At 54.0% G+C, this 20519-nt stretch overlaps 1 protein-coding gene across 21 annotated transcripts; it reads right to left on the reverse strand.

The window, feature by feature from the left end:
• Nucleotides 1–7294: 7294 nt before the first annotated feature.
• Nucleotides 7295–19501, reverse strand: LOC115345234. Of its 21 annotated transcripts, none has more exons than XR_003924762.2 (6): nucleotides 19020–19142; nucleotides 18144–18491; nucleotides 17952–18061; nucleotides 9019–9117; nucleotides 8465–8525; nucleotides 7909–8348 (listed from the first exon to the last, which is right to left on the reverse strand). XR_003924762.2 is itself a non-coding variant. In XM_041125117.1 (5 exons), exons 2-5 carry the CDS (start codon nucleotides 18306–18308, stop codon nucleotides 7545–7547), a joined length of 621 nt encoding a protein of 206 aa, XP_040981051.1. In that variant the 5' UTR covers nucleotides 18309–18491; nucleotides 19376–19501; the 3' UTR covers nucleotides 7295–7544. The 21 variants fall into 21 exon arrangements, 14 of the variants coding, with proteins under 14 accessions (XP_040981051.1, XP_029879565.1, XP_040981050.1 ...); XR_003924763.2 differs by having other exon boundaries at nucleotides 18195–18491; nucleotides 19020–19140; XR_003924761.2 differs by having other exon boundaries at nucleotides 18165–18491; nucleotides 19020–19140.
• Between the last annotated feature and the right edge of the window lie 1018 nt (nucleotides 19502–20519).

Raw genomic sequence — 20519 nt, forward strand, 5'->3', positions numbered from 1 at the left:
CTTGTTGTTCATTAAAAGCTTTATTAATGTTTTGCCCTCGGGGAACCGCTTCCCTTATTCCTTGTATAATTAATGTTCTTAAATCCCTCATATTCTGTCTTCCTTGGGCTTGCTGATGATCCCAGTGGGGATCCACACTTGGCCATTTTTGGTCTCCCGGGGGTCCCGCCTGATTCTGTCTTTCCCAAATTCTCATCCCAGCTTGCCTAATCATTCCCTTCTCCTCAGCAGTAAATCAGATCCCTAAAATGGACTGTATTTCTTCCCAGGTATAAGTATTGGGGCCTAGGAATTGGTCTAGTTTTTCAGCTCCTCCGAGGGGATCATCCAATAGGGTCCCCATTTCTTTCTTAAAATTTCTTACATCTGTGGTATTTAATGGGACTGCCACAAACCCGATGCCTCCTTGATTGCCTCCGAGGGGTACCTCTCCTAAGGGATATAAAGAAGCTCCCTCAGATACGGCAGTCCTACTTCTGGTACATGCAGCCGGAGGTAGTTCCAATTCCAGTGCTATTGGTGGTGGAGGCAGGGACAACGGTGGTACTGGTGGGGGTACTACGGCCACCTGAGGGGGAGCCACCGCCGGAGGTAGATTGTTAAGGTATGGAGGCGGCAGGTTATCTAGTGGCTCCCATTTATCATCTTTTTCTTTCTCTTTTTCGTTTGTATCTCCTTCTTCTCCCTTAAACTTCTCATCTGTTTTTAATGTAAGTATTGAGGCTGGAAAAGGACATGAAGTCCTGATCCATAATCCTGCATAATCACTTTCCTCCTGACTAAAAGGTTCCTTTGAGTTAACATATATATATATATAAAGCCTGGCAAATCCAGTCTTCAAAGGATCCAAAAATGGGCCAAAAGACATGTGGTCTTAAAGGCTCCTTTGGCCATTCAATCATGCAATATTGAATCAATTTTAATTCACTTTTCCCTTTTCTGGGGCCCCTTTCATTCCAATTTTTAATCATTACTCCTAATGGACTTTCTGATGGTATATCTGGTAATTTGCTCCCTTTCTTCTGGTCCTTGGTCTTCGATTTTGTCTGACCCATCTTAGGAATTTTACTGTGGCAATTCCTACAGCCCTTGGTCACCGGTAAGAGTGTCTTGCAGGGGGTTTTAGGGCCTATCACCCACCCACGAATCCTATAGGAGTCACTTCGGTCCTTCACCGGCCAAGTCCCTCGCGGGAGATTGGAACCGCGGTTAGAAGACCTCCACAATCGCTTCGAAACCAAGTTTCGTCTCAGTCACACTCTTACACACATACAGGTGACCGAATCCCACCCAACCGAACGGTATACCCCTTAAATACTTACGACTCCGTCGTCTTCGTTCGGATCTTCGCGCGCAGAATTACGGGCAAAATAAACTGCTGCAGCCGGCAAGGGAGCTCAAAAAAATCAAATTCTTTGCTTGCCCCTATTCAGGTTCAGGATGGCGTTAGTCCCGACCCGACCCGATCAGGAGCCACCAAATGGTGGGGCGCCCCTCCTAGATTAAGTCAGAATTCAGGAACTAAGACCATCCCGGACAAGCCCCCAGTTGTGAAAAATGATCACGTCCAAAACAGGATTCTAATTAAAGTTTACAATTTATTATATGAATAGAGGCAAGCAAACAGCGCTGGGTGCACCGGGAGCCTCTGCTCTACCAAGGCACACCCCGTCAGGTCTAATTGTGCAGGTTAAGTACAGGTTCTACATACATATTCACTAGATTCCTGAGAAATGTTATGCATATTCATTAGTTTTCCCGGGAAACTATTAACATATGTAAATGTCCTTTACGCAGGCGCATTGAAGGTCTCTGGTGGTCTTCAGGAGTCCTCCGGTGGTCTTCCATAGTCTTCCTCACTTGTCCGCTATTTGACCCTCCTCAGGTGATTCTGCGCAGTATGGTCCTTTCCATGTTTTGATACCTTCGTGCTTGTTAGTGTTCTTATTATCTAAGTTCTCATTAGTGGTATAGCACCGTACGGTTAGTTTAAGCTAAATTATCTACAAGGAGGGGAACAAAAGGCAGGAGTTCTTATCTTTTCCGGCCTTATCTATTCAAGCAAGGCCTCTACTTGTGTTTCCTTAACAAGATCGTAAATTCATCGAACACTGAATTAAGTCTTGTGATCGCTCTTGGTTCCTTCTTGCTCATCATTCCTACGTACCAGTCTCTGGCAGGCTTAATCCTTGACAAACACCAGTCCTGGGTATGTAAAGTTACAGAGAGACAATCATTAAGCAATAAGCAGTTTGTTCTCTCTATCAATCCCCCCCCCCCCCTTTTTCTTTAAACCTTTGCAACTATAGGATTCCGCTACTTCCGAGAGACCGTGTGAAGTATTTTTCGATTCCTACTTGATGTCTGATTTTATTTCGTTTCCAACTTTTGTAATTCCCTACTGTTATATGGCTTTTGCAGGAAGCAAGAACTATATACATACTCTCCTACTTCCCTTAGGCCTACGGTTATACAAGATCAAGCAAAACGGTTAAAGATTACATATGCAGAGAGGGTCACATTTCACCATGCGGCCCTATCGTTGTTTTATATTGACACGAATCAGGTTACTATATTTCACACTTAACAATCCTATACGTTATGCTTCACAATTTTACTTCTTAATCAAACCTAAGTCTTCTACGTGATTAAATTTTGATTTCTTTACCAGAATATTTGCAACAGCTGGAGCCCAGCAGGAACAGGGGGGGCATGGCCCGACCCCCCCAGCGCCTCACCTCCTCCTCCCCTGGGCTCCCTCACGGCCCCTCGCCCCGTGCAAAGGGAGCGCAAACGCAGCCCGGAGGGCAACGGGGACGGACAGCCAGTGTTCGTTCAGCCAGTCGCGCGCCTAACGAGTCCTGCCAGCGAGTCCGCTCCGGGGCTCAGCCCCCCCCCCCCCCCCCGACGCTCCCCCTGCCCCTGGGACACCTCTGATAGCATATGTCCATACATTCTGTATGGCACGTCTAAATATTTGGATGGTTTTAATGTTTTGTACCAGCCGTGGAAACTGGTTTGCTGCTAGGTGACTGTAAAAGTGAGATTTGGTAAATAATTATTAGAAATCTTACACTAACACAATGATTGAAACAGTAGACAAAAGTATAGCCAAGCAGTTAACTAGCAGAGGTAGGTACTTGTAAGTTTTGCAGTTCTTTGCTCTTAGGACTAGATGTTCCTGTGCACTAGATGAGAACAATGCTGAAACTGACCACGTGCGATTGAAACTGCGTTAAGCTTCAAGATCAAAGAACAAGGACAAGAATAAAGACTTCAAGGACAGCCAGCAAGAACTTCAAATGGGCCGGTGGTCGCAAAAGCAGCCCTTCGTCTCAAACGGATCCTTCATTGCGCATGATTGGATGTAGGCAGTACTGTGATAATCGGTTGCCATCATTTTTATGTATACGTATACTAATCTGATTAATATGCAATTAGTTATTCTATAGAACCTGTGTGTGCTAAACCTGTGGCACGCACGCTAGGTGGAACTATCCCCCGTGCATCCAGCGCTGCAATGAAGAATGCCTGCTTTCTAAAACTCCAAAACGAGCCTTAGAGAGTTTCTTCGACCGGCTTTTCAGTATCAGAGGTACAAGGGAGGAAAGGAGAAAAAAAAAAAAAAAAAAAAAAAAAAAAAAAGGCAGCGGTGTGGGAAAGAGAGGGGGCCGGGCAGGGCCAGGGAGGGACCGGAACGCAGAAGAGGGGAGAGAGACAGGGCCCCGAGGCTCACCGCAGCTCTTGTTCTTGGCGCTGCCAGGAGAATTTGCCAGTTCAGACGCTTCTTTCTGCTCCTCTCCCGCTCCCCTCCTCTGCTGTAACTCCGGCTGCACGGCTGTCCTCCTCCCCCTAGGAGAACACGTGTCTCACAGGTCTTGCAAGACGAGGCTTCCTAGGCACAGAGCCTCGCTCGCTCGCACACTAGGTGGCCGTACGGCACCGTCGGTGCTGCGTACGGACCCTGCAGTGCACCTCGGCAGTCTGACCTGCTGCGGACTACGAGGAGGGATCCTTCCACACCCGGAGAGGCAGGCTCTCTCTTGCCTGCAGCGGGAGGCAGCTGCCGGCTGGCCGGCCTTCCATTTCTTCTTCTCTACCTTTCTCTGGCCTCTCCAGCTTCAGCCGCAGCAGCTCCTGCCCACAGCCGGTAAGTGCCCCACCTGTCCCTTTGTGCTCCGGCGCCCGCGCAGAGAGGGAGGCCAGGCAGAGACAGCCCACGCAAGCCTGAGGCTGCTGCAGTCGACGGCATCCCCAAGGGAGGAAGAGACAACCATGCCCTCAGCGCAGCCTCTGCGAAAGAGAAGCATCGACTCATTACCGCAGATCGCCCCTGGCCAGAGCCCCTCCTTCTGCAGAGGCTTCTGGAGATGCAGTGAGGGCCAGCTTGCTGCCCTCACAACAGGGCTCGGGGGCTGCCTGCGGCCACAGCACAGGCTCCAGGGGAGGGGCTGGAGCTGGGGGCAGCCGCACGGGCCGAGCGGGGCCGGGGGCGGCACCGGGGGAGCTCTGGCGACTCGGGGAGGCGCCCGCTGGCCGCGCCTGGGGGGTGCGCGCCTCCGTCCCCTCTTCCCTTCTACCGGCGGCTCTCGGGGAACTCCCCGGCCCGGCTCGCCTCCGGCGGAACCGGGAGCCTGCCGCGGGGCGGCCGCTTCGCAGCTTCCCTGCCCGGCAGCCCCGGGCGGCCAGCGGCAGGAAAGGCACCCCCCGCCCCCGCCCTCGCCCTCGCCCCCCGCCGGAGGGGATCGCTCGCCTCACCGCGGTCCCGGCCCTCGCCCGCTGCCACGCTGCTCCCGGGGAGCGCGCGTGCGCCGGAGGGGCGGGAGCCGGCGCGCGACCGCCGGCCTGCAGTACCGCGCTTTGGCCACAAGGCGGGGCAGCAGCTGAGGCGGCGGCGGCGCCTGCTGCTGCGCAACCTGGGCCGTGCCCGGTCGCTGCAGTTCCGCCGTCTTCGGCCACGAGAGCGTGCAGCAGCAGCGAGCGGAACTGGCGCGACGCGCGTGCCCAGGGGCGGCGCCCCGGTGGCTGGCGGTTCCGCGCTTGCGCGCCGAGCAGCCCGCCGACAACCGCGCGCCTTGTGGGCGTGCAGCGGCGTTTCCTTACCGGGAGGAAGCAACGAGCGCGGCGGCACCTCCCGCCGGTGCCGCATTGCCGTTACCGTCGGACGGCACGTGCAGGACAGGGGCAGCCCCGCGCACTCGCAGCCTCCGAGCTGCAGTACCGAACGTTGGTCGCAGGGTGGCAACTGCCAGGGCTTGGCGCGGCGCACCAGCGCGCATGCGCGGCTCCCAGCTGCAGTACCGAACTTTGGTCAATAGGGGGCGGAAGAGAGCGCTGGCGAAACGCGCCGCCACCGCGCATGCGCGGCTCCCGAGCAGCTGCACGGCGTCGTGGTTGCCAGGCAACAGCAGGAGGGCAGCCGAAACGCGCCACCGCGCATGCGCGGCTCCCGACCGCCAGTGCCGCGTTTTGGTTGCCAGGCAACAGCAGCAGCGCCGTAAAGCGCGCGGCCGCGCATGCGCGGTTGCCGAGACGCCGTGTCGCGCTGTGGCTGCTAGGCAACAGCGGCGAGGGCCGTAAAAGGCGCATCGCGCACGCGCCCCTCCCCAGCTGCCGTACAGCACCTTGGTTGCCAGGCAACAGCAGCAGCGCCGTAAAGCGCGCCACCGCGCATGCGCGGTTGCCGAGACGCCGTGTCGCGCTGTGGTTGCTAGGCAACAGCGGCGAGCGCCGTAAAAGGCGCACCGCGCATGCGCGCCTCTCCAGCTGCCCTACACCGTTTTGGCTGCTAGGCAACAGCGGGGGCCCAGCCACGCGTGCCACCGCGCATGCGCGCCTCCAGAACGCAGTTCCCGCCTTCGCTCGCCGCGCAGCAGCATCCGCATCCCTGCAACGATCCTCTTCTGAGCATCAGCTGCAGGAGAGATGACTGACAGCTCAACCCAGTACAGACCAGCCACAGGCGGTAACTACTTACTGGGGGCACGGGGCTTACATTGCCCTGCCCTTTCCCCGCTCACAGCCCGGGCAGTCACCTTCATTGCCTCCCTTCCAAAAAGCACCCGAGGGGCCGGAGCGGTTACAGCAGTCAAGCACAAAGAACAGACAATTCGGGCGGTCGCTTCTGTCCCTGCCCCCCCACCCCATTATCTAGACAGGAGAAGCAGCACAGGGAACCTGCAAGGGCAGGGGGGACGGGGGGTTCCCCTGGACCAAGCCCCAGGGACTGCTGTATCCGTCTGCACGTGCAGCATCAGGGTTGTGGGAGGGACAGTAGCCAGTCAACAGATGCTGGCGAGAGATTAAAAAAAAAAAAAAATATAACGCCTGGTGCAGGTGACAGCCTGAAGGCAGGCCACAAGAGACCCAAAGCTGCTTCGTGCCGGGGGGCAGCTCTGTTCAGCAGGAAACGGCGCATCCCAGCGGACCAGATGCGAGCGGCCCACCTGCAAGCGAGCGATACCCTGGCGATCCTGGGGCTCTGTTGGGGTGGGGCGCACCTTTCCTCACCTCTGTGCTATCACAACTCTGCTCTCCTAATCCTGCACGCACGCAAGGCTTCTTGTGCGGGGCTTGTCTCTTATCGAAGAGATGCTGCACGGTGTTACTTACCGCCCCGCCCTCCGGCGTGCAAAGTAATTAGACGTGAAGCAGGGAAAGCAAAGCGGCGCGTCGGGATAGCAGATGTTCTCGGCAGATGACCGCAGAGCCCTCGAGGTTCCATCTTTGCTCCCTACAGGAGCGTGGCTCCGCACCCCTTGCCGCTCCCCCCAGCAAGCGTCACGATTGCCCTTTGCTGTCTGCAACGTGCAGCACCCGCACGGCCCGAGTACTGCTGCTTACGGAGCAAGAGGCGCTCGCTATAAAGCGGCAATGAAGAACAAGGACGGCCCGTCAAGATGGCAGGAGGAACGCAGAGAGCCTCCAGCATTAGCCAGGCAGGGCTTGCGACTCACCTCGTGTCGTGGTCTAACGCCAGCCGGCAACGAAGCCCCACGCGACCGCTCACTCGCTCCCCCACCCCCAGTGGGACGGGGAGACAATCGGAAGGGTAGAAGTGAGAAAACTCGTGGCTGGAAACGAAAACCAGTTTAATCATTAAAAAGAAACAACAGCAACAACTTGTAAGGAAAAGAAGAAAAAAAATGACAGAGAATGGGGGTGCAGGCAGCATGCCAGGGGTCTGGAGCCTGACAGATGATGGGGGGGGGGTGGTGTGGCATATGGAGGAGGGAAAGGGGGGGGGGGGGGCGAGGGCAGGAGATAGGAGAGCAGGGCACGCGGGGGGGGAAACAACTCGCACGGGTTAAAAACTCGCGTGGGTGAAGGGGGCGGGCCGGAGCAACGGGGGGCACATGGGGGAGAAACACACAAGGGGGGAGGGTAGGTGAGGGTACAAAGGTGCATGGGGGGACACGGGCAGGGATGACCTACCCCAGGGAGTCCACCCAGGATGATCCACAGCAGGTAACTCACCTGGGATAACGCGCAACAGAGAATCCACACCAGATCATCCACACTGGGAGGACCCCCAGCAATGCCCCTCAAACTGCCTGTGCTTCACCCCCCATCTTCCCCAAACTGGGGAGCTTTTGCTTTTTCAAAATGCTCAGTTTGGGGTGTGTTTCAGTGCTTTTCCACAACATAAAAAGGGGTGATCTTTTGGTTGTGGTTTTGCGCATGAAAATGGAGTGGGTTTTTTCCTTTCCAGCTGCACAGATCCAGGCGGATTTGCCTTTCCCAGGAGTCCCAAATTCGTTTGTTTTTTTCCGTTGCAGACCCAGAATCAGGGGGTTTGGGGTTGTCCTGGTTTCGGCTCAAATAAAGTTAATTTTCTTCTGAGTAGCTGGTACAGGGCCATTTTGGATTTAGGATGAGAATAATGTTGACAACACACCGATGCTTTAGTTGTTGCTAAGCAGTGTTTATACTAAGTCAAGGACCTTCCAGCTTCTCATACCACCCTGCCAGCGGAGGCTGGGGGTGCACAAGAAGAGTAGCTGAGCTAAAGGAGGATTCCAGGTAAACAGGTCAGCTCGAAATACACCACCTCCTTTAAAAGTTAAGAGTGATTTGAACACTTAAAATCAGCGTTTAGGCTAATTGATACCATTTTCAACACCTTCTTAGCATACAAGTAAACACTCTTGCCGGCGTTGGAAAACGTCTCTGCCCTTCCTTACAGCACTGCTGCAGGGAGAGAACCCCGGGAGGCTGCGGGACGAGGTTGTACGCAATCAGAATCTACGCTTACGGATCCACCACAACAGCTACAGTCCTTGCGCTGCTGCTGCTGCTGCTTTGCATCTTGCTCGTTTGGTGAATAAAGCTGAAAGTGAAGTGGAAAACTTCAGAGAGCAAAATGAAACTAAAGAATAAATCTCAATAATTCACTTTATACTAAAAAGGTGCGCCCATGTTTATATAAATCCAACAAAAATACATTATTGAAGCAGTAACTCACCAAAACCACCTCAGGACTCACTGTCACTAGTTACAAGGCTGCTAATGCTTCCTGGGAAAACCTGTAAAACACACGGAAGCGACGCCAGTTTGTCCTGTTTTGTCCACGTCTCTTCTTTGACCTTGATTGCTTTTAGTACAGGTGCTAGTTATCTCAGTAAGGTTTTCAATACTCTTATAAGATATTTTTAAAAAACTCATTGACTGCAAAAGCATAAAGCTTTTATTGTGAAAACAAAGCCCGTTTCATCTGAACAGCTGAATTCTTACGAACAGTTTCCTCCCTCTTTTAGTACAAAATTATTTTCATGGTATCATTTACTAGTAAGCACACAGAAACAGAAGATTATATGCTTTCAGGAAAAGGAAACAGACGGAGGGAAGTAAACTTTGCACAGGCATAACATGCTCCAGAACAGACCTTAGTTTTAGTATTCGTATTAAAATATTTCACAGAAAAAATGTGGAAGGAGAGTTGGCACATTCTTAATGTTACCTTTAAAGTCCATACTACAAGTACCTCCGGAAAAATGCAGACACACATCATAGGCGTACCTTGTACTTGCAGACCACTACGGAATCTTTCCATCTGTCTTGTACTTTCACGGCAGAAGAAAGGGCAACCACAGTGAAATGGTGGCAGCTGACATCCACCTGAGGGAGGGTAAAAAAAAAAAAAAAAAAGAAAACCACTTTAGCATAAAACTGGGTAGGAATCCAAAGCTGCCTTTTTTTGTGAAGGTTTGTGAAGACAGTACAACGGAGCAGAGCAAAAAGTATTTTTGCATCATCTTCGGTACAGTTCTTGACACAGGCCACTAGAGCTTTTGCGTTTTTTAGACAACCATGCCTTTTTTTTTTTTCCTTATTGACTCATTAGCAGGTTTAGTTTTAGACTAGAACTCACTTTCCTAGATACACGCAGGTGACAGACAGAGAGACCTACGTACATTTTCTCAAGCCTTAGTATAGCCAAGACTTCCTCACCCTATACATCACAAGTTGAGTATTTTTGCTAAAGAGCACAGCAACACATCTGTCCTTGCGAACTGCCTCGTTGCAAAAAAGGAATGATTTTTTCCAGGCCGTTGCTCCAAACGGTCAAGATCTTTTAAAACCGCAGTTGCGCCACCAAACCCGCTCAGGGTCCCTGCTAGCTTTTGACTGCCCTGACATTTGACAGGCACACGCTCCATTCCATCTTCCCACAGCAAAAATACGTTAACGCTCTCGGACCCAGAGCGCAACCCTACAGATGTCCACACACACACACGCACCTTGCCGTTTTGATGAGGAGCCACCGAGCATCCCTGCGAGCACAGCCGCACGCGCCAGATTGGTTTCACCTCCGCCGCGACTTACCGGTTTCGGTGAATGTAGTTTCTGACGCTTTACACCGAAAACCGCATCTCGATGCTTCGCCCCAGTAGAAACGACCCATCGCTAGAACGCTACAAAAATGCAGTAACACAAATTGCAAACCCACAGCAGCAACAGCTCCAGAATTATTTAGACCAGGAACAAGGGAGAAAAATAAAACAGCTTCATCTCACGCTCAGGGGAGCGGCAGACAGAGAAAAGGGTTGGCACTCTGAGCCCTTACAGAAAACGGGCATTCTCCTTCCATTCCTCAGCCCGTCCGTTAAGGTCTCAATACCGCAACACTGCTCTGGCAACGTCGAGAGTAGGGAACAACAGCCCTGCCGCTGGACTTGCCACTGACCCATGCTATTTACCGTAGCAGGACGCGTACGCAGAGGGACACCTTTTGCCACACACAACCCTGAACTTCCTAAAAATTTACGTTTACCAAAAAAAGCCATTTGGAACATATTGCCAAACAACATTTGGCAATAAAGCTTTGATGCGTTTGACGCACGCAAATTTTTGGTCACTCGCTATTTGCTTCCTGTTGCTGCTGCTGTTCTTCCTTCAGAAATTCTACTTGTAGCCAAGTTATTCACTACTGGTTCAAGCATTTGCCTTCCTGGTATTACCAGCACATTCACAGAGGCAAGTAACTTAATTGCTCTTCTACAATTATCCAAACGACAATTACAGCCATGAAAGAGGAGGAGAGGTCAGGCAGCAGAAGAGCTCTGCAGGCTGGCACCAGTCAATATTGCACTCTTTTAAAAACAAACAACAACAAAAGAAAACCGTGACCCTGTAGCTTTTTTTTTTTTTTTTTTCCCTCTTTCAGAGCTCATCCCTGCCTCAGCATTTTGTCTCGTCAGAGCATGAAGCGCAGGTGATCCGCACCCTGACAACTTTTGTGTGTGATGAATGCCTGTTCAGAAAGAGTCCAGATCTGCAAGACTGGTGTCATTTTTACGGTTTTAATCATCATAACTCAAATTTGATTTACTCACGCATTTGTGAGGAAACTAATTAACTTTTAGACATTGCCTCTCCTTTTTGGGGGTTGGGGGAAATGTGTTAGAGACTGAAAAAAAATGTGATTCAGAGCTCCCAACCATGACGGAGTGGTGGAGAAATCAATGAAAGCAAAGACCAACAGCAGCAACATCAACTGAAAGTTGGCTTTAATTCCGGTCACGTACTTAAGCGACTCTCCAAGTCTATGCCTCGGTCCTATGAATGACTAGTCCTTTTTTGGAAGGACAAACTTTTTTTACTTAAAAGTCCTAGACTGAAGACGCCACTGAACAGACTGGGGATTGTGCCATGGTACAACATGCCATCAACACTCTAATGGAAAGAAAAAAAAAATCAAATAAAAATCAAGTTTAAGTACCAGTTTCCATCATGTTTCACTCATTACACTTCTACTGGCATCTAGGTGCTCAAAAATGAACTACAGGGACACCACATATTCCTAAAAATTCAGTTATACGTAAAAAAATAAAAGGCTATTTCCAACTTGCCCATAAAATCAGTATGAACAGGGAGAAGAGAAACACTTGACCCTAAAGAAGCTAACAGGCAGCTCTGAATTTACCAGACACGAAATTTCGTTCTTTCACCTGAAACAAAAACATATCAAGGGACCAGTTCAGGAACAGGACATGATCTGTTAACAGCAATTTCTCCATCAGCTTTTCTGCACTAGCAGCAAATTTGCCTTTTCTGTGCGTTTGATGTGGAGCATCTGTAGTGCCCTTGAACTTGCAAATGTTTATCTCCATTCCCCCAGCCCGATACATGCTATTACCTGAGCAGCAAACGGAATTAAACCATGCAGAATTTTCTTCATGTGACACGGAAGGTGACACGTGGAAAAGAGGAGACAAAAAAATGAACCTGTTTGTCACACCCAGCCAACGGTGAAAAGACAGGGGAGGATTCTGCCGGAAGGGCTCTCCGCACCCCAGGAGCTCCCACCGGCCCGTTTCTCTCCCCTTTGCCCGGTACCGAGGGGACGACGACACCTCGCCCGCACCCCCTCGCAGCGGGGGCTGCCCCAGCAAAGCCGGGGGACCCCCACCTTGCTTCTGCCCGCGGGAATGGACCAGGAGAGACCCTCCACGCAGAGAGAGGAGCGTGGCGTGGATTGCATCCCCGAGGGAAGAGGCCGGGCTCCCCGCTGGCAGAAGGACGGCTTGCCTCCCTGCTGCTCGGAGCTGCTTGCTGCGGACAGCCCTGCCTGCGCCCGGCCGCTCTTCGGCCGTGACGGGAGCACAGTCCGACCAACGGATGCTCCAGCAAAAAGACGCTCCAGGTAATCGCGGCTCCTGCTCGTTACAGCCGCAGGTAATTCTGCCTCTGGCTAATGCACACTCCAGACAGCAGACACCCCACCTCGTTCCAGCTCCCACTTGCTACAGTTCTGGCTCGCTGAAGCCCCAGCTCCGCGCTGAAGCTCCGGCTGATTTCAGCTGTTTCTCCTTACAACCTCCAGCTATGTGCAATGGTCTGGGCTTTCGATATGGTTGTGTATCAACTGCTGTCAAAACTTGACCATTAGGATTAAACATCAAAGTTATACGCTGTATAAATATTCATTAGTTTGTGCAATTAATTACTTAACAACTATTCTAAGCAGCATAGAAAGAAGAGCTGGACTCAAAGAGAGCACGTGGGGTCTGAAAAGCGCCTTTCCTCCCAGAGACCATCGCAGATGTTGAGTTCAGCCTGCTGCGCGCCGGCCTCCTGAACTTTGGCGTCCGACACAACCAGACCCCCATCTCCGGGGAGGGTCCACACACCCTGCCCAGCCCCTGCTTTCCCCCGCAGCCCCCAACACCTTCCCACCCGCCTGCCTCTCACCCGCCTGCCAAACCAGCCAAGCCAGCTTCCGCTTTTGGCCCCCACACCAGCGGACTCGGGGCCCGTTTGGGAGCCAAAAACCCCAGCTGCCGAGCCTGTTCTCAAGGCCCAAAAACGCAGGGCCGGACCTCTGTTTCTGGGCCCAAAGCCGCGCAGCTCGGTCTGTTTCCGAGCCCCAAAATCAGCCGCACGGGCCTGTCGTCAAGCCCCGGGAACAGAAAACTTGTTCTCCATTTCTGACCCTGCAGCGCCCACGGGTGACACCGAGCGTAGCCACCCCACAGCCCCGCACCCCCGGGGCCCCACGCGCAGTTTTGGGGAGTGCCCGCGACCTGCGGAGGGCCCGGCCCCACGCCTCTGCGGGGCAGCCCCAGCACAGGCAGGGCGTCACTTCATTACTGCCGTTTCAGGCTTTATTTCCCCGGCGTCACCGCCAGCGCCGGGCGTGCACCCCAAACGCCCCAGGCGAAGCACCCCCGCGGGTAGCCACGCCCAGCCACCCCCAGCCCGGACCCGCTCCAGGACCCCCCGCCGGCAGCAGCCGGGGCCCTTCCCCGCCCCTGCGGGCACAGGGACCCGCCCGCCGCCGCATGAGCCCCCCCCCCCCGGGCCGCCGCTGCCCGACCCCGCCGGGAGCGGCAGGGGCCGCCCGGCCCCAGCGAGGAGCAGCTGGGGACGGGATGGGGCCGCCCCTGCCCCTGCTCCCCCCCGGCCGGCCCCGGGCTCGGCCCCGAACCCCCCCCGCAACGACCCCGGGGCAGCTTCCGCCCCCGCCGGCCCCGGGAGAGCAGAGCCCGGACCCGCCCGCGGAGGCTCCGGCCGGGGATCCCACCTCCGCGACCCGCCGCGCCTCCCCCGGCCCGAGGCGGCTCCCGCTCCCTCACGGAGCGGAGCGGAGCGGAACGGAACCTGGGGCAGCCGCTGCCGCTCTGCTGGGCCCGCCCAGGCGTCTCGGCTCCGCCCGTGTTCAATACAGCGACGGGGAGCAGGACGGAGGGCTGGGAAGCGAAAAATAAAACAAGGGAACAGAGAGGGAAAGAAAGAACAAACAGGGTCAGGGAGAGAGAGGCAAAGAGAGGGCGGGGACCAGGACAGCGGGGAATATATACACAGAGAAGGACAAGGAGTGGGACACAAGTTTGCAGAGAGAGGTACAGGGAAGCGGAAAGAATGACAGAGAAAATGAGGCGAGTGGGGAGCAGGTCAGAGAGCTGGAGAAAGACAAAATACTGCTGGGGAGCAGCACAGGAGGAGAGAGCCAAAAGGGATGAACGGAAAGCAGGGCAGTGGGATGCAGACAGCAAAAATAATGATCCGCAACAAGACAGAGGGATTGACAGAGAAGTAAGGGAGAGGGAACAGGACAGAGGAATGGAAGGAAAAAACACTGATGAGCAACAGGACAAATGGATGTAGAGAAAAGGGAGGAGGGGAAAGGAAGGAGGGAGAGAGAAAAAAAAGATGGGGATAGAGCGTGGGACATGGAAAGACAAGAAGCTGGATAAGGAACAGGACAGAGGGACTGAGGGTGGTGGCGAGGAGGGAACCAGATGTACATTAAGACAAGAGATGGAGAAGGGGAAAAAAACAGTGATGGGCTGCTGGACAGAGACAGATGAAGAAAAAGCAGGGCCAGAGTAGGGAAGAGAGAAAGGAAAAAAGGGACAGCTGGCTGGACAGGGGGTTATAACTAGAAACAATGAGACAGGCAGCAGGACAGAGGCATAAAGGCAGAAAAACCAGGGAGAGGAAGCAGGACAGATGGTGAGAAAAAAACCAAAAAGGGCCAGGGAACAGGACTGAGAGATGGAGAAAGCAGCATTACAGGCAGAGGGATAGAGAGAGGAAAGCACAGGCTGGAAGGACGGGGCAGGGGGGAACAATGGATACAGATTAAGATAGAGTGACAGAACCCAGACAGACAGCAAGAGAAAGAAAAAACCAGTGGCAAGCAGCAGGCCAGAGAGGGGGGCAGGAGGAAGGACAGAGGGAAGGAGAGAGGGATACAGAAGACAAGTGAGGGACAGGGAGCAAGAAAATGGGATACAGAGAAAAAAAAAAAAAGAGGGATGGGGAGCACGACACTGGGATAGAGAACAAGAAAGAGCAACGGGGAGAATGACAGGGAGATGGAGCCAGAGGAAGAAGAGGGACCGAGAGCAGGACAGAGAAATGGAAAAGGAAAATTAGGGATGGGAAACAGGACAGACGGGTCCTGGAGAGACAACGAGGGACCCAAGTATAATGACAGAGAAGGAGGGAGGGAGGGAGGGAAGGACGGATGGCGAGCAGCACAGCAGGATGCAAAAAGAAAGAGAGGAGTGGGCAGTGGAGCAGAGAAATGGAGAAAGAAAATAGTGGTGGAGAGCTGGAGAGAGAACTAGAAAGAAAAATAAGACAAGGGAGAAGACTGAGGAGCAGAGAGAGAAAGGAAGGTAGAAGGATAAGGTCAGAAAGGTAGAAAAATCAAGAAAAATAATAAGGACGAGAAGCCCTGCAAAGAGATGGCACAAGAAAACATAGGGTCAGTGAGCAGGACAGAGGGATAGAGATGGAGGGGGAAAGGAGAGGAGGGAGGAAGGAGGACAGGGACAGAGTGCAGAACACACAGACAGAGAGAGAAAAAGCACAGGGAACAGCAAAAAGGGATTGAGAAAGAAAGAAAGGGTCAGATCTGTACAAAAAGACCAAGAAGGGAAAATTAAAAAAACAGCAATGGGCTAGAGGACAGAGGCAGAGGAAGATAAAGGGCCAGGTAGCAAGAAAGAGGAGGAGATAAAGGGAAAAAGTCAGAGCTGGTTGGACAGGGAGGTATAGCAACAAATGACCAGACAGGCAGTGGGACAGGGAAATAAAGACAGAAAAACCAGGGACAGGAAGCAGAACAGAGGGACAGTGAGAGGAAACAAGGGGCAGGGAGCAGGACAGAGGTGGAGAAAGAAGCATTGGGGCAGAAGGATAGAAAGAGAGAAGACACAGGAAGAGGGATGGGAGCCAGGGGTGGGTGGGGACAAGGAGCAGGACACAGATTGTCAGAGGAAGACAGGGAGCAAGACAAGGCGATACAGAGAGAGAAAAAAGGGACAGGGAGGCAGGACAAAGTGGAAGACAGGCAAAAAGAAGAGACGTGGACTAGGACAGAGATGGAAGAGAAAAAGCCTAAGATGGGCAGCAGGACAGATAGCTGGAGAAGGGAAAAAAGCACGGAGCTGCAGGACAGAGATGGATTGAGAAAACACAGTGACAGGGAGCAGGACAGTGACAGAAAACAAAAAAAAAACAAAGAGGGAACAAGACAGAGAATGGGGGGAAAGGCAAGGAGGAGGACAGAGAAACAGAAAGAGAGTGAGAGGGATAGGGAGCAGGACAGAGAGATGGAGCAAGAAAGGAAAGAAGGATGGGAGGCAGAACCAAGGACGAACCAAAGAGAGACAAGGACGGGGAGCAGGACAATGGGATGGAAGAGGAGAAAAAAATAGTGATGGGCTGCAGGACAGAGATGAAGGAATTAAAAAACAGACACAGGGAGCATGACAGAAGGACAGAGAGAGACAAAAGGGACAGAGAGCAGGCCAGCATTAGAGGGGAAAAAAACAACAGTGATGGGCAGCGGGAGAGAGATACAGAGAAAGTAAAAAAAAAACTGAGGAAGACAGAAGGGAGAGAAGGGACAGCTAGCTGGACGGGGGGATACAGTTAGACAGGATAGGAGAGGGAATGGGACAGAGAGAGAAAGACAGAAAAGATAGTGAGAGGAAGCAGGGCAGAGGGACAACAAGGGGGGAAAAAAGGGACAGGGATGTGGACAGAGATGGAGAAATAGGCAGCAGGGACAGAGGAAAAGAGACAGAAGGAGGGACAGGGAGCTGGGCAGAGAAAGAAGAATCAGGACAGGGGCAGGACGGAGATAAAAAACTGGGATGGTCAACAGGACAGAGAGGAATATGAATATAGGCAGGGAGCAGGACAAACGGACAAAGCAAGAAACGACAGGACAGGAAGCAAGACAGAGTGACAGACAAGAATAATGACAAGAGACAGAGAAAGACAGAGACCGTGAGAAGCATAGGGGGTTGGAGAAAGAGAGACAGGTATTAGGAGCCCTGCAGAGAGAGGGAGGGTGAATTAAAAAGGGCCAGGGAGCAGCACAAAGGGTCAGAGAGAGTAAGAGATGAACAGGAAGGACGGGGACAGTGAAATACAGAATAAAAAAACAAAACAAAAAAACCAAAAAAACCCAGCAACAGCGAGCAAGACAAAGGGATAGAGAGAAAAAAAGAAGGAAGGAGAGAGAGATAGGAAGGCAGGGACAGAGCAGCATGTACAGGCACAGAGAGGAAAAGAATGCCAAGGAACAGGCCAGAGAAATCGTGGGGGAAAAAGAGACGGATGCAGATCAGGACAAACAGATGGTGTCATGGTTTAACCCCAGCCAGCAACTAAGCACCACACAGCTGCTCACTCACTCCCCCTGACCCAGCGGGATGGGGGATAGAATCAGGAAAAAGAAGTAAAACTTGTGGGTTGAGATAAGAATGGTTTAATAGAACAGAAAAGAAGAAACTAATAATGATAACACTAATAAAATGACAATAGTAATAATAAAAGGATTGGAATATACAAGTGATGCACAATGCGATTGCTCACCACCCACCGACCGATGCCCAGTTAGCCCGAGCGGCGATTCCCCCAGCCCCACCCCCCCCAGTTTATATACTGGGCATGATGTCACATGGTATGGGATACCCTGTTGGCCACTTTTAGTCAGCTGCCCTGCCTGTCCCCCCTCCCAACCTCTTGTGCCCCTCCAGCCTTCTTGTTGGCTGGGCATCAGAAGATGAAAAATCCTTGACTTTAGACTAAACATTACATAGAACAACTGAAAACATCGGTGTGTCATCAACATTCTTCTCATACCAAACTCAAAAACATAGCACTATACCAGCTTCTGGGAAGACAATTAACTATCCCAGCTGAAACCAGGACAGATGGGAAAGGAAAAAAAAACACCTATGGGCTGCAGGAGAGAGACAGAGGATGAAAAAAAGGAGGGAGAGGGAGCAGGACAAGAACCCAGAGAGAGAAAAAAAAAAGGGAGCAGTCAAACAAGAAATAAAGGGAGAGAGGAAGAAAGAGCAGGACAAGAGAATAGGCAGAAGAGGAGAGGTACATGGAAGCAAAAAAAAAAAAAAAAAAAAAATCACAGCAGCTTGAGAAAAAAAGGGCCAGGAGAGGGGCAGGGAGGGACTGGGACTCACCACAGCTCTTGCTCTCAGCACTGCCAGAAGCCTTTGCCAGTTCAGATGTTTCTTTCTCCTTCTCTCCTCCCTTCCTCTCCTGTAAATCCTGTTGCTTGACTGTCCTCCACCTAAAAGAATACATGGATGTATCACAGCTCTCATAAGACGAGGCTTCTTAGACACGTAGCCTCGCACACTACGTGGCCGTACCGTGCTGTTGGTGATGCTTACCGACCCTGTGGTGCACGTTGATGGTCTGACCTGCTGTGGACTATGAAGAGGGATCCTTCCGCACGCAGAGAGGCAAGGTCTCTCTTGCCTGCAGTGGGAGGCAGCTGCCAGCCGGATGGCCTTCTGTGTCTTCTTCTTTAACATTCTCTAGCCTCTCCAGCTTCAGCAGCTCCTGCCCACAGCCAGTAAGCGCTCCGCCTGTCCCTCTGCGCTCCCGCGCCGCGAGGAGAGGGAGGCCAGGCAGAGACAGCCCACGCAAGCCTGAGGCTGCTGCAGTCAACGGCATCCCCGGGGGACGAACGGACAACCGCACCCACAGCGTGGCCTCTGGGAGAGGGAAAGAGGCAGCAGTGACCGTTATTACCGCAGCTCGACCCTGGCCGGAGCCCCCTCCTTCCGCAGGGGCTTCCCCAGACGCCGCTCGTTCCCCGCGCCGCTGCTAGCGGCACCCACGTTGAGGGAGACTCGAGAACACCGCAGGGCCGGCTTGCTGCCCTCACGACAGGGGTCGGGGGCTGCCTGCGGCCACAGCACAGGCTCCAGGGGAGGGGCTGGAGCTGGGGGCAGCCGCACGGGCCGAGCGGGGCCGGCGGAGGCTGCGGGGGAGCCCTGGCGACTCGGGGAGGCGCCCGCTGGCCGCGCCTGGGGGGTGCCCGCCTCCGTCCCCTCTTCCCTTCCACCGGCTCTCGGGGAACTCCCCGGCGCTGCCCTGGCCCGGCTCGCCTCCGGCGGACCGGGAGCCTGCCGCACCGGCCGCTTCGCAGCTTCCCGGCCCGCCGGCCCCGGGCAGCCAGCGGGCAGGAGGCACCCCTCGCCCTCGCCCTCGCCCCCGCCGGAGGGGATCGCTCGCCTCACCCGCGGTCCCGGCGCTCGCCCGCTGCCGCCGAGACCCGCGGCCTGCGCGCCGCCACGCTGCTCCTGGGGACCGCCCATGCACCGCCCTCCGACGGCGCGCCGGAGGGGCCAGAGCCGGCGCGCGAACGCCGGGCTGCACTTCCACATTTCGGCTACGAGGCGGCGGCGGCGCTGCTGCTGCGCACCTGTGCCGTGCCGGCGCTGCAGTTCCGCCCTTCGGCCACGAGGCGGCAGCAGCAGCGAGCGGACGGCGGGACGCGCGTGCCCAGGGGCGGCCCCGGCGCTGCGGTTCCGCGCTTTGCGCGCCGAGCGCCCGCCGACACCGCGCGCCTGGGGCGGCAGCGGCGTTTCCTTACCGGGAGGAAGCAACGAGCGCGGCGGCACCTCCCGCCGGTGCCGCATTGCCGTTACCGTCGGACGGCACGTGCAGGACAGGGGCAGCCCCGCGCACTCGCAGCCTCCGAGCTGCAGTACCGAACATTGGTCGCCAGCAGGCAGCAGCGAGTACGGGAAAAACCCGCCACCGCACATGCGCGCCTCCCCAGCTGCAGTACGGACCTTTGGCCGCCGGGCAGCAGCATCCCCGTAACGATCCTCTTCTGAGCATCAGCTGGATGAGACATGACTGACAGCTCAGCCCAGTATAGACCAGCCAAAGGTGGTAACTACTTACTGGGGGCACAGGGCTTACATTGCCCTGCCCTTTCCCCACTCGCAGCCCGGGCAGTCATCTTCATTGCCTCCCTTCCAAAAAGCACCCGAGTGGCTGCTCCTGTCCACGCCCCCCACCCCATTAGCTGTGGAGGAGAAGCAGCACAGGGAACCTGCAAACGGCAGGGGGCAGGGGTTGCCCTGGAGCAAGCCCCAGGGACTGCTGCATCGGTCTGCATGTGGCATCGGGGGTGTGGGAGTGACAACAGCGAGTCAACAGATGCTGGAGAGAGATTTTTAAAAAAACAACACAACACAGGTGACAGCCTGAAGGCAGGCAGAAGAGACCCAAGCTGCTTTGTGCCAGAGGGACAGCTCTGTTCAGCAGGAAACGACACGTCCGAACAGACCAGATGCAAGCAGCCGACCTGCAACTGAGCGATACCCTGGTGATCCTGGGGCTCTGTTGGGGCGGGCGCACCTTTCCTCACCTCTGTGCTATCACAACTCTGCTCTCCTAATCCTGCATACAAGGCTTCTTGTGCAGAGCTTGTCTCTTACCTAAGAGACGCTGCACGGTGTTACTTACTGCCCTGCCCTCCAGCGTGCAAAGTAACTAGACATGAAGCAGGGAAAGCAGAGAGGCATGTTAGTATATTAGATGTCCTTAGCAGATGACCACAGAGCCCTGGAGGTTCCATCTTTGCTCTGTACAGGAGCATAGCTCTGCACTCCTTGTTGCTCCCTGCCAGCAAGCATCACAGTTGCACTTTCCTGCCTGCAACACACAATACTTAGTAGGCTGGATGGGCCATTCTGCCAATGTGTCATGTGAGCATCTCAGTTCCT

Source organism: Aquila chrysaetos, chromosome 8 (genome assembly GCF_900496995.4).
Source record: "Aquila chrysaetos chrysaetos chromosome 8, bAquChr1.4, whole genome shotgun sequence".
Classification (NCBI taxonomy): domain Eukaryota; kingdom Metazoa; phylum Chordata; class Aves; order Accipitriformes; family Accipitridae; genus Aquila; species Aquila chrysaetos.